Source organism: Lotus japonicus, chromosome 1 (genome assembly GCF_012489685.1).
Source record: "Lotus japonicus ecotype B-129 chromosome 1, LjGifu_v1.2".
Lineage (NCBI taxonomy): Eukaryota > Viridiplantae > Streptophyta > Magnoliopsida > Fabales > Fabaceae > Lotus > Lotus japonicus.
This window is the reverse complement of record NC_080041.1, coordinates 38,738,027-38,750,545: the sequence shown is the minus strand read 5'-3', so window position 1 is coordinate 38,750,545 and position 12,519 is coordinate 38,738,027. Positions and strand designations below refer to the sequence as shown.

At 40.2% G+C, this 12,519-nt stretch overlaps 1 protein-coding gene and 1 long non-coding RNA gene across 2 annotated transcripts in view; one reads left to right on the top strand and one right to left on the bottom strand.

Annotated features, from left to right (window-relative positions):
- LOC130735453 (protein SULFUR DEFICIENCY-INDUCED 2-like) overlaps window positions 1–12,519 on the bottom strand; it is a 41,017-nt gene that overhangs the window by 23,395 nt on the left and 5,103 nt on the right. Inside the window, exon 4 of the mRNA XM_057587436.1 lies at window positions 12,241–12,483. Within this exon, the coding sequence (XP_057443419.1) occupies window positions 12,241–12,483 (243 nt within the window). The remainder of the gene's footprint in view (window positions 1–12,240; window positions 12,484–12,519) is intronic.
- On the top strand, window positions 2,764–6,925 carry LOC130734657 (uncharacterized). Its single transcript, XR_009018031.1, has 2 exons — window positions 2,764–3,956; window positions 4,832–6,925. It is a non-coding gene; the product is annotated as an uncharacterized LOC130734657 (long non-coding RNA).

The window sequence follows — 12,519 nt, the reverse complement described above, 5'->3', positions numbered from 1 at the left end:
GGATCATTAGAATAAGTGGCAATTGACTGCTGGATGGGTCTTTGTCCCGCCTGCCTGGTATGGAGTTGGCGTTTTATCCGGATCATGGTGAAAAGCATAACATGTAGGCATGAGAACTAACCCTAGGAATGGTGATTGTGGTATGTCGTGTTGGTGTGCCGGTGTGGAATGATAATCTTGTTAAGACACTTATAGTACTGAAAATGCATGATTAATTGTTGTATGTGTGCACGTCCTATTTATGGCCTTGTGGTTTAAGAAGTTGACCCTTGCTTTCTTCCTTCTACCTATGTACTCTTGATGACGTCAACTTAGAAGATGAGCAAGAGGCCGAGGGATGCGTGGGAGGGGAGGTCCCATTCGGGGAGTGCGACCTTTACCCTTATTGATGAGGACCCGAGGTCGTGGGAGATTGACCACCTCCAACGACGGGTGACGTACACTGGTCGTGTAGCTGAGGACAGAGCCGATGAGTTTGGTGTGCATTTCGACCGACAGATTTGTCGCCGCAAGCTGAGCTTCAACGTGCCACCTGGAGTCCTTGGGAGCACCCTTGGAGAGCCTTCTTCTTCAGCACCACCTCCGATCGCGGAGCAGTCACCACCTCCACCCGTGCCGGTGAAGGAGGAGCAGACGACATTACCCCCTCATCCTGCCACCTCTACCCCGGTGCGCTTTCGTATCATTCCCCGCGAGATCCGGAAAACCGTCAAGGTGGTTACTACTGTAAGACCCAAGATTTTAAGCTTAGGATCAGTGGAAGAGATTTCCATTTACGATTAGGGTTGATGTATTGTGAAGGGAAACCTGAACTAGAGTTTACCAAATGAAATAAATTTATGAAGGAGAAAGTTCAGGAAAAGTCAAAGGATTACATCATGATCGATAAAAGTTATAGTACGATCGTTATACGCTTAACCTAGGTCAGAAACCCTAGTATATAGCTAATTTTCACTTTTAGGCACGACGGAAGTTAATTCCAAAAAATCTTCAGAGAAATGTTAGAACTTCTCTTTTTTCCATATATCACAATCGTTTCGAGGCGAAACTCTAGGATCTACGAACGTCCGATTCCAATCATCGGAAGTTTGCCGAAACCGAATCCCTGGTATTTCAAAACCCTAGAATTTCTCGACAATGGAGACTTTTTCTATTCAGAGCTTCAAATGAATATTCCACACGCGTACACCCATTTCTCTTGATGATTTCAATCTTTCTCCAGAAGGAAGTTTTCCATTCCGACATCCGATGCAAAAAGCAACTTATCGGGTAAAATAGTTTTATACCGACTATGCTTTAGTTGCCAAAAATACAAAGAGACCTCATTTTAGTTTTGGAATTCTTTTGCCAAAACATATCTATTAATTCACGGAGAATGACGCCGGAAAAATCAGATTCGCGAAACTTTCATTTTCCCGCGAATTTCCAACCTTTATATATAGCAAAGAAAGGAAGAAAAACTCAAATTTTCCTCCATTTTCTTCATCAAGGCCGCGAGTTCTACAAGGGAGGGAGAAGAGAAGATTTTCTTCATCGTTTGCTTGATCGTCGATCAATCAGTTGCTACTTCAAGGCTTCGAGGTATAGTCGCTAATCCTTACCTCTGATCGCTTTTTCCATAGCTTTTCTGTAGACTTTTCTGAGCTGATAGTTTTGAGGTTTTTGCAAAACTATCCTGAATATTTCATTTCTGATTCTAAACCTCTTCCTTATGTGCCCAAGATCACTTCTGCCGGGTTAGATTTTCCGTTATGTCGCCGGAATTCCGCCGGAATCAATTTTAGCCCAAAATACCCATTTTTGGAGTTTTTGGAGTAAAGCTTCAACCTTTAGGCTGAAAACTATCGCCTTAGCTTAGTGCTAGTAGGATTAGTTGTCATAAACGTCGTTGGTGACGTCCCTGCAAAATTTGGTTTTTGGGATTTCAGTTTTGAAATTTCTAAGTTAAAAATCATGACCAAAATACCCCTGCGACAGTTTTTGATCCGATAATTTTTCCGAGTTCAGAATACCCTTAGTTACGGCTAATGATAGCATAGGAACCAAGTTTGATCGAAGAAAAAATCGAGTCTCCTAATTACCTAAAGTGGCCGAGCCTATAGGGGGAGGAGGAGGAAAATTTCCTTTTCCGAAAACTTGTCTTTCGCGCTAGATTATCGTACCTTAGAGTATAGATTACTTCGAGTAACCTTAGTAAGTATCGATAACTTAGTTTTCGATAGTTTTTGATTGATTTCTGTGGTTTTGTTCTAAAGGTGCTTTTGAAGAGTTTCCCGAGGAACAAGGCTTTGCTTGCGAGGAAGCGTTAGACGATCATTCTGGAGAACCTACAGGTGAGGGCTTCTCACTGAATCTCTAGTTAATGCTTAGGGTCGATGCTTTCGACATTGTTTACTGTTTATGCACTGGATTGTGTGTGATTGGAAAATGTTTTCTGAGGCTTCGGCTGACAATGTAGATGATGCATCTACTGAATGTTTTTGAGATTGACTTACATGCTATGTGCTAAGTGGGTACCTTAGGATGTGTGGTGCATGCTTATATGCTAAGTGCTATGTGGTTATTGCTTAATATGTTGATATATGACATGTTGATTGATTGTGCTGAGTTATTTATGCTTTTGCAATGAAATCTGAGTTTCTGAATGGTGAGAATTGTGAGACCCAAGATTTTGAGCTTAGAATAAATTAGTGAAATTCCTTATTAACGAATAAGTTCGATGTATCGTGAAGGGAAACCTGAACGAGAGTTTATTAGATGAAATAGATTTATGAAGGAGAAGGTTCAGGAAAAGTTCAAGGATTGTATCAAAACCGATAAGAGTTATAGCACGACTAATATTCGCCTAAACCTAGGTCAAAGACACTAGTAAATAGCTAATTTACACTTTAGGACGCGACAGAAACTAATTCCAAAAATCTTCAGAGAAATGTTAGAACTTCTCTTATTCATCTATAAACAAGCGTTTCGATACGAAACCCTGGAATGTACGAACGTCAAATTCCAATTCTCGGAAGTTTGCCGAAACGGAATCCCTGATAGTTCAGAAACCCTAAAATCGACGGACGATGAAGACTTTTTCTATTCGGAGCTTCAAACGAAGATTCCACACGCGTACACCCATTTCTCTTGATGTTTCCAATCTTTCTTCAGAAGGAAGTTTCTTCATTCGACGTCAAACGCAAAAAGTAGTTTTGCGGCATATTTCAACCCATACTACGTTCAAGCTATTTTCTCACTTAAATGAACCAGGAACAAGTATCGACATTTTATAGAGAGATACTTAACTCTGATGCATAATATGACAACTTCATATTTGTTCTGATCGTCTCACAAATATTCTTTAGCTCAGTTTTTACTCATTTCTTTGTCAATGGATCATTTTAATTTGCTCAAAGTGATCCAAACTTATATTTCATTATTTCATAGAGTCTCTCATAATTTTTTGTAAAGTAATATATCAACTCTATATTTTTCTCTTAACCTTGTGAGCTAAATTCTTCAGTGTCTAAATCAATTCGTACCGGTTTTATAAATATCTTCCCTAAATATCTAGTAATCCATCCTCATCCTCTGTGACTCACGTTCACTCCCTCCTTCTTTTTCATTGTCACGTTTCTTTCTTTCTTGCAGCAGACCATAATCTTTCTTTCTTATCCTTCTTCTTCTCTATTTTCTATATATAAGTATATATCTGGTACCACTCTCTTGTCCACTCACGCTGCTCTCTTTCAATTCAGATTGCATTAGCATTCATTACAATTCCAAATTCTCTCTTGTTCACTTTCATTTTCTCTTTACAGCAAACCTCATCATGTTCCATTTCTTCTTCCTCTATCTTTTTCTCTCTTTTCCTTCCCCTGGCAGCATAAAAAAACGCACATCATGGTCCCTTTTCCTCCCTCACGTGATTCCTCTCTTGTGCAGCACCATCATCTTCATCTTCCAATTTTATGGTAAAACTTCTTCTCTTTTCTTTGATCATCTTTTTAGTCAATTAAATTTACCCTTTTAGTTTCCACACCTAGTATCTTCATTAAAGTTATGACTATGGAAAGGATCTAGTGAACCATGGTTTTTATTTCCAAAAAGGTTGAGTTCTTGTCTTTGTAAAATTTTCAATTAGAGCTTTTTCCAAAGTGCTTTTACAAATGTTAATCCCCATCACCGGATCTATGGATTTCACCGATTAGTTTTCTAAAAAGTTGTTTTTTTGAGTTAAGTGATTTTGAGATTTTAATGATTTTAATTTATGCCTTGATTATTTATTTTTTAAATGTAAAAGAAATGGCTTTGGAAGTGATTTTAGGAAAAATGAAAATTTATACCTAGGTATGTAGATGTGACCGAGCCTATGGCATGTGTTTTGGGTTTGGAAAAATCAATTCTAAAACTTGTTTTTGTTTAGTGAGAATCATAAGCTAAGTGTGAGGACTAAAAGTTTATTATGGGAAAACTTTAGGATTAAAACACAAGAGGTTGAAGAGTTTTGGGTTAAACTTTAATTATAAAAGTACTGGGGTTTATTTAATAAATTTATAAAAGATTGAGGGTTGAAAAAGAACTTACTTTTATGTGAGGACCTTTTCGTGAGTATGTGCTTATCAAGGGACTAGGGTTGAATTATTTAAAAGTTGAGGAGTTGTTTGCGAAATGTGTTTTTTTAAAGGACCTTTCTTTAAAACTCACAAATATTTTATCTTTGGACTTTAGTCCTTGAAACATAAAGTTTGTGCATTTAGCCTAAGTGAGCTAGAAAGATTGGCTAAGTTTGTTATGGAACTTTAGATGTGACTTTAGAGGCTAAGGTTTAGTATGTGAACTTGTGAAGGGTACGAAGGACGAAAGCGCATTGCGACGAAGCTAAAGAATAGAAGGAAGCAAGCCGACGCGGAAAACAAAGATGTGATAGGATTGGAGTTGCAGTTTAGGAAGAAAATTGGCTAAGGTAAGGGCAACTCTCCTAGTTATTAGCTATATGATTTAGGCGTCGATAACTTCGACCTGTTTATTGCTTTTGATTATGACTGTTGGACTGGACTGGGAAAATGTTTTATGAGGCTTCGGCCATTGTGAACTGATAGAGGCGTGCGTCTCCGTTTTCTGGAGGCTTCGGCCGTTTACTGGTTTCCGTCTTATTGTTTTATAGTGGATAGACATGTTCTATTCCTTTAAATTGCAAAAGTGCATGAATCTGTTTTATGCCCAAACATTATGGGTATATCGACTTCGAATGCGGAGTGTCTTAAGAGTTAGCAAGTAGGACCCGACGGAAGGTCTGAGCTACTGCTGACGTGATGGATCGAGGTTTTCTCAGGAAAGAGAACTTGGGGATGATATTGATCTTTTGACTTGTTAGATTTTGAAACAAATGAATGCATAAGACTTGATTTGAGAATAAATTCCATAATGAATTAACTCAAAATAGAACACTTTGAATAATAAAGATAAACCATTTTGAGGAAAACTTAGGATATGAAATGAGTTCGAAAATGGGAAGGGACGAAGATTCGAGGTTCGAGGAAAGATAATGATTCGAGTTGTGAACATCCTGAAGAGGAGCCGTTATGAGTAGAACCGCCATTAAGTGCAGGTGCTACTCCTTGTGTGAAGTGATTGGTCAATGGACCGACGTTTACCTTAGGGAAAAACGATAGAGACATGAACCATAGCTAGACACGTATCCGGGTGAGGACGAATCGTGGTTTGCTAGCTCTTGCATACCTGCATGACTTGATTAAGGGGCTTGTCCTTAATCCTATTAATTATTCTTTGATTAAGAGGTTTGTCCTTAATCATATTATTTATCCATCGATTAGAGAGGATGGACCTTAATCGTATTGTTTACCCCTGGATTAAAGTGGCTGGACCTTAATCCTATTAACTACTCTTGAGTAAGGGGTGTGACCTTAATCATACTATTCGCTATTGGATTAAAGAGGATGGACCTTAATCCTATTATTTGCTTATGGATTAAAGAGGATGGACCTTAATCCTATTATTTGCTTATGGATTAAAGAGGATGGACCTTAATCCTATTATTTTCTTGTGGATTAAAGTGGCTGGACCTTAATCCTATTCTTTGCTATTTGATTAAAGTGGTTGGACCTTAATCATATTATTTGACCTTGGATTGAAGTGGCTGGACCTTAATCCTATTATGTGTTAGTTGATTTAGAGGATTGACCTTAGTCGTACTATTTGTTATTTTTCCTAAGAGGTTAGACCTTAACTCCTATCATTTGGATCGATTAAGGGGATAGTCCTTGATCCGGTTATCTGTTTGTTGATTAGAGAGTATAGAGCTCATCGTGCTAGATGATTGACCGCCGAGTCGTGCGTTTCCATTAGTGAGACGTGACGCTGCCCTGGCAAGGGAATGAAGATACATCTAGGCGCAGGCGGCGAGTGATGGACTGATAACTTGACGTTCAAAGGATAGAGAACGACTTATGCTGTGTCTAATTATTATTCACACGCTATATAACTATGCTACATCTAGCTAGGACTTATATTACATTACTCTAGGAAGTTGACCCTTTCTGCCTTGTTTGCTTTGTTTGTGTTTGGGCGGTCGGCAAACTGCCAGGCCCTAATAGGTGTTGCTTCGAGTAGCTGTTGATTGCTGCAAGGAGGTGATTGGACTGATTGACGAGAAGATTTGCTTGGAGTGAGTGAACCAACCAAAGACTTGTAAAATAATAGTTAGATGTAAGGCTGGAGCCTTGGGTAGAGAAGCTTACCGTCATTGGTTGAAGCTTGTAAGGAAGATTGTAATACTTACTTTGGTCTTGGGTAGGTTCCGATGCATTACTCTTCTGCGAATCTCCAGTGAGGGGATTGTAGGAAGTATATTGGACTTAGGGTGTTATCACATTTTGAACTTTGTTGTCGGTTAAGATATTACTTCACTGTATATTTTATACGACTTGAACATCCGTCGTCACTCACGGGTGCTTGCCTTGTCAAGGCCGGATGTAAGGGTTTGGGTAAGAGTATACATATCAGGTTTTGGAAATGTTTTGGAAAGAAAGCAAACGAAAAAAAAAATATACCCACTTTTATTAAATCCTTGTTGGAAAATAATTCCATTTTATTTAATAGGTTACTAATTGTGACCCCCAAAAGTTGGGGTGTTACAAGAATAGCGGGCAGGTCATGCCGATTTTATTTTGAGAGTTTTGAGAAAGCTTGATAGGACGAATGAGATTCGGGCCTTGTTATGATGTTTATGGATCGAGACATTCTCTGGAGTCATTTGGGGATTTGGAGATCCCGAGAACTTATAGGATTTGCGATAAGACTAAAAGGATAGTATTTTGTAAAGGAAACTCATAAGACATTAAACAACCTCTAAATCTTTAATTAATGATAATAAACTCGAAAGGAAGGCGTGGAAGTCAAATCTTAGTTTTGGAAAACGAGAAATGTCGTCGGATCCCAGTGTTGAGAAAGTTGAGAGGCTTCGAGTATGTAGATGTTGTGGTGCTGTTGGAGCAGCGTTTGTTATTGTGCTGTTGGAGCAGCTATGTTGTTGGGCTATCCTGGGGATAAGTCCGGGGAATTGATAGTTCCCGAGTATGTTGATACTCTTGCTCGTTGAGCAGTTGTGACCATCGGATTGAGATGAGTCGGATGATTTGGAGATCATCATGAGAGAATGTGTGTTGTGGAAAGAAGTGTCTTTTGTCGCAGAATCGACTTTACCTTAGGGTAAGCTTTTAGAGACTTTAATTTAGCTAGAACACGTGGCGACGTGTCGAGTGAGATTCGGAGACGTTGTTTGACTAATCATCCTGCATTCATGCAACATTAATGGGGTATAAACACAGGACGTACTCTGGACCTCGTCGGATTCCAAAATGGTCATAAGACCCGGATTTCCGTGTAAGAGCGTCTGTAGACGTCTCTTGTAGCAGACCGAAATGGCAGACCTACGGGTTACGGCTGATCTGACTACCGCTGATGTTGGAGTAAGAGGCACGCGGGCCGAAATGGTCCCACCGTGGCTGGTGCTAGGGCTGATCCGTTGATGTCCATCCGTTCCGGATTGCATATTGGTTGACTGGGTTAACCTGCATATCATTTCATGCAACATGCATACTGACTTAGTTGTCGAATGTGATTGTTATTTGTTAATCCTATTTGGAACATGTTAAGTGTTTTTATCGTCATTTATGTTCGTTATGGAATATGTAACCCTAGGATGTTATCCCTAGCTATAAGCCTAAGTGGCTATTCTATTATCTGTATCTATCGATGTTATTATTTACATAATTCTTTGGAGTTGACCCTCGCGTCTTCTGTGTGTGCTTTGGCGGACAAACGCCCTTTGTCAGATGTCCACGACGGACTAGATCATGATGGTTCACCCTTCGGGGGGAACTAGAGTTGAGATACTGGAACAGGAGCGCATCGCGGTAGCGAGAGGAGGACGGATGGTGTACTTAGACTAGGTCGTTCTGAATTCAGATTCAGACGACGATCATGCTAGCATGTAGGTTTTAGTGCTGGTGTGAGCTCCTCGAGATGGGATTAGTGTAGGAGTAGAGTCTTAGCTCTGAACATCATTTGTTTTCTTTGGGGACAGGGTAGTTTCTCACCTATAGCTTTTTGTGTGGTTTCTTTACGGGAATCACAGAGAGTTGGTTGGACATAGGAGGTCTTGTTTCAGGCCGATGGGCCAGCTCATTCTCAGTTTGAGGGATGGTGTTGCGGACACTTCACCTTTACTTTCAGTCTGTACATATTGCCTTCGGGCGCTACACTTTTTTTCCGTCACTGGAGGTTACTCGTGACGAGGTTGTTACTTACAGCGGGGGCTGTATTATATATTGTGCCTTAGTTCTGTTGCTTTTCGCTTTTGGGTTTTATTTAATTCAGTCTTGTCTTAGTTATTATCAAAAAAAAAAAATATTCACGTTTTTCCGCATTAAGTTTTACTTTTGGTTACTAAAGTGACGCCACCGAAATCGGGGTGTTACAACTACGACGGTGGACTTGGATACCGACGTGATTAATATACTGGACACTGATGATGAGGCTGAGGCGGGAGCGAGTGCGGGGACTGGAGCAGGTTTCTTGGACGAGCCCGAGGAGGCGTTAGAGGAGGAGACTGGCCCAGAGGAGGAGTCCGACCCAGAGGAGGACGTGTGGCCCATTTTCTAGCTTGGGTTGGGGTAGTTTAGATGTGTCGATCGGTGTTGAGCCACTCATTGTACATTTTGGGGACAGGGTAGATCTCACTTATTTTGTACTTTCCTATTCAGATGTAATGACTTGTATTCGACTACTTATCCCTCTTTGTTGAGGTGACTTGCTGTAAACTCTTATGTTTATTTTCTTATGTTGGGTATTATCTATGCATGTTTAGAAGCATCATCCTAAATAGAAAAAAATATATATATATACCTTTGCATTTAAAACAGGTTGTATTTTAAGGTGGCTCAGGGTTACTAAGTAACCCCCCGAAAATCGGGGCGTTACAGCTAGGAACCTTTGAAACGCTTTCTCATATAATGTTTCATGCTTAACATCAGATGATGCAAGTTGATCTTCTAGCATGGCATTTTTAGCGCGAAGAACAGAGTTGTCATTTTTAAGAGAATGGTTCTCTTCCATGAGTCCAGAGACTGACTTCTCATGAACTTCCGATGAACTGGTTTTAACAGCATATTTCCTTTTAAGCTCTTTATGTTTATTTAACAGAACATCATGTTTCTTCATTATTTCAGATAATGCTGTTCTTAGCTCAGATGGAGAAAAATTAGAGAATACCTCATCGTCATTCTCAGAGTCCGAGTCATCTTCTGAGGCTATCATCCTGTGCTTCAGCATTTCTGCTAGTGGTAGCCATCAGAGCTTCCACAACTTCATCTTCTTCTGACTCAGCTTCATCAGAGTCAGTCGCATCGAAGGTCACGAGAGCTTTCTTCTTGAAGACTTTTCTTGGTCTCTTGTCCTTCTTTAGCTTGGGACAGTCACTCTTGTAGTGCCCAGATTCCTTGCACTCGAAGCAAGTGACTTCCTACCCAGATGACTTCTTCTGACCAGATGAAGATTCAAATCTTCCTGTACTTTTCTTTAGTCCTTTGCCCTTGCTATGTCTGTTCTTCCAGAGTTTGCTTAATCTCTTTGTGAAAAGAGATAGTTCTTCATCACCAGACGCATCTGATAGCTCTTCAGAGGAATCTTCCTCTTCTGCCTGATAAGCTTTCGCTTTGTCAGATTTTGACTTAAGAGCAATAGATTTGTCTTTCTTTTGAGGCTTGTGCTCTTTGAGTTCAATCTCATGGCTTCTGAGATGACTCACAAGCTCTTCTAACTTCAACGAGTTCAGATTCCTGGAGAGTTTTAGTGCAGTGACAAAAGCCATCCACTCCTTAGGCAAACTTCTGATGATCTTTTTGACATGATCACCAGTAGAGTAGCTCTTGTTTAGCACTCTGATTCCAGCAATCAGTGTTTGAAACCTTGAGTACATCTCTTCAATGGTTTCACCAGATTCCATCTTAAACTGCTCATATTGTTTTATGAGAGCAAGAGCCTTGGTCTCCTTGACTTCCTCATTTCCTTCATGCGTCATGACCAATGAGTCATAGATGGATTTTGCTGTTTCTTTGTCGGAGATCTTCTCATATTCAATATATGATATTGAGCTGAACAGCATAGACTTCGCCTTGTGATGATCCTTGAAACGCTTCTTCTGAGCGTCAGTCATTTCAGAACGGGGGATCTTCACTCCTGAAGCATCTACTGGATCAGTATAGCCTTCCATGACCATATCCCAGAGATCTGGGTCAGTGCCAAGGAAATAACTCTCTATTCTATCTTTCCAGTACTCAAACTTTTCACGATCAAAGATTGGTGCTCTGAGTTGGTTGTTGTTGTTCTTGTTGTCAGCGGAAGTATTGGCTTGGGCCATCGTTGTTTTTCACACTAGGTTCTGGATTACTGATCACTGTTAAGTGTATAAATCAGAACCGGAGCTCTGATGCCAATTGAAGGTGCGAAAAACACTAGAAGGGGGGGGGTTTGAATAGAGTTTTTTGAATAAAAGATATACTTTTGAACTTTTTCCAAACTCAAAGATAAGAACTAGGTGTCGAAGGATATGAAGTAAAGCACGCAAGTTTTTTATCCTGGTTCACTTGAGATAAAAGCTCAAGTTAATCCAGTCCACCTGTGAAGGTGATTTCTTCCTTCTTCTGATGAAGGCAATCCACTAAAATCAATGAGTGTTACAACTGCACTTTGCAACCTGCTAAGTGACTAACAATACACTGATTTTCTCACTAGTATACTCTCAAGAAGCTGATCTAACGATCCTCTCAAGACTAGCTAAACACTGAATCAAACCTATTCAGTCTTCTCAAGATTCGACCAACCTTGGTCTCTCAAGGAACTTACAAAGTGTTTGTAAAAGCTTTCGGGTTTACAAGAACTGCTTCTGAAAAGCTAATGGTAAACTCAGATGTTTAAGAGCAGTGAAGAAATAATGCTAATAGATTGGTTAGAATGAATTCGATAATATCAGCAAAGCTTCTTGGCTTCTTTCTTCTATCTTCAGCCCTTATATACTCCAAGGCATATGATGTAGCCGTTGCTAGGGTTTTGTCCGTTGGAGTGGCAATCTTGTAATATCAGACTGCTAGGCTGAACGAGGTAGGTGGCGGACAGACTGAGGCTGTACGATTTGTACTATGACAGCGACCTGTCCTTTCACCAGCTGACTTATGATCTAGAGTGCTTCAGATGAACTTTGGTGAAGCTTCTGATCAGAGTCAGACGGAAGCTTGGATCCTCTGACCTTGCAACTTCTGCTTCTGAACAAGTTCCTCAGAACTTCTGAACGTCAGAGCTAGAATAGCTTTGGTCTTCAGATGCCAACTTCTTGCAGGTCTTCAGAACTTGAGTCTTCTACTTCTGGACCGTTCCGCTGGAACATCTGGTCTTCAGAACTTCTGACTCCGGTTCTTCAGTACCTCTTGAGAGTTTCTATCTTCAGAACTTCTGAAGGATTTGTCACTGTTCTAAGCGAACATGGTAAGCTTTTCAACTCTCTTTTGGCTACTCTTGGGTCTTCGTCTTCTGATTGAATTGGCTTTGGTCAGAATCAGAACCTGTTTGTCACAACTAAAAGAGGCAAACGTTAGAGTACCATAACTGTTCATCTTCAAAAACCTTAAATGTAATCATCAAAATATAGAGATGCAACCACTGATCAAACCTTGATCTTACACTTATCTCTGTTAGGAGATCTTGGGCTCGTTTCTTTGACTTGCTATCATCTGACCCAGGATAATTTCCTCTTAATACTTCTTCAATAATGGATTGCGCCTCTTCATACCGGGCTTGTTTAATGAGACAATGGCCCAAGTTACAAGCCTTGTTACAATCTGGATCGATCATTTGGGCTTTCCGGTACACCGCCTCAGCCATCACATAGTTCAATTTTTGCATGTAGGCCCAGCCCAAGTTGCCCTGCAAAATAACATGTAGACATGTTAGTAGAGAAAA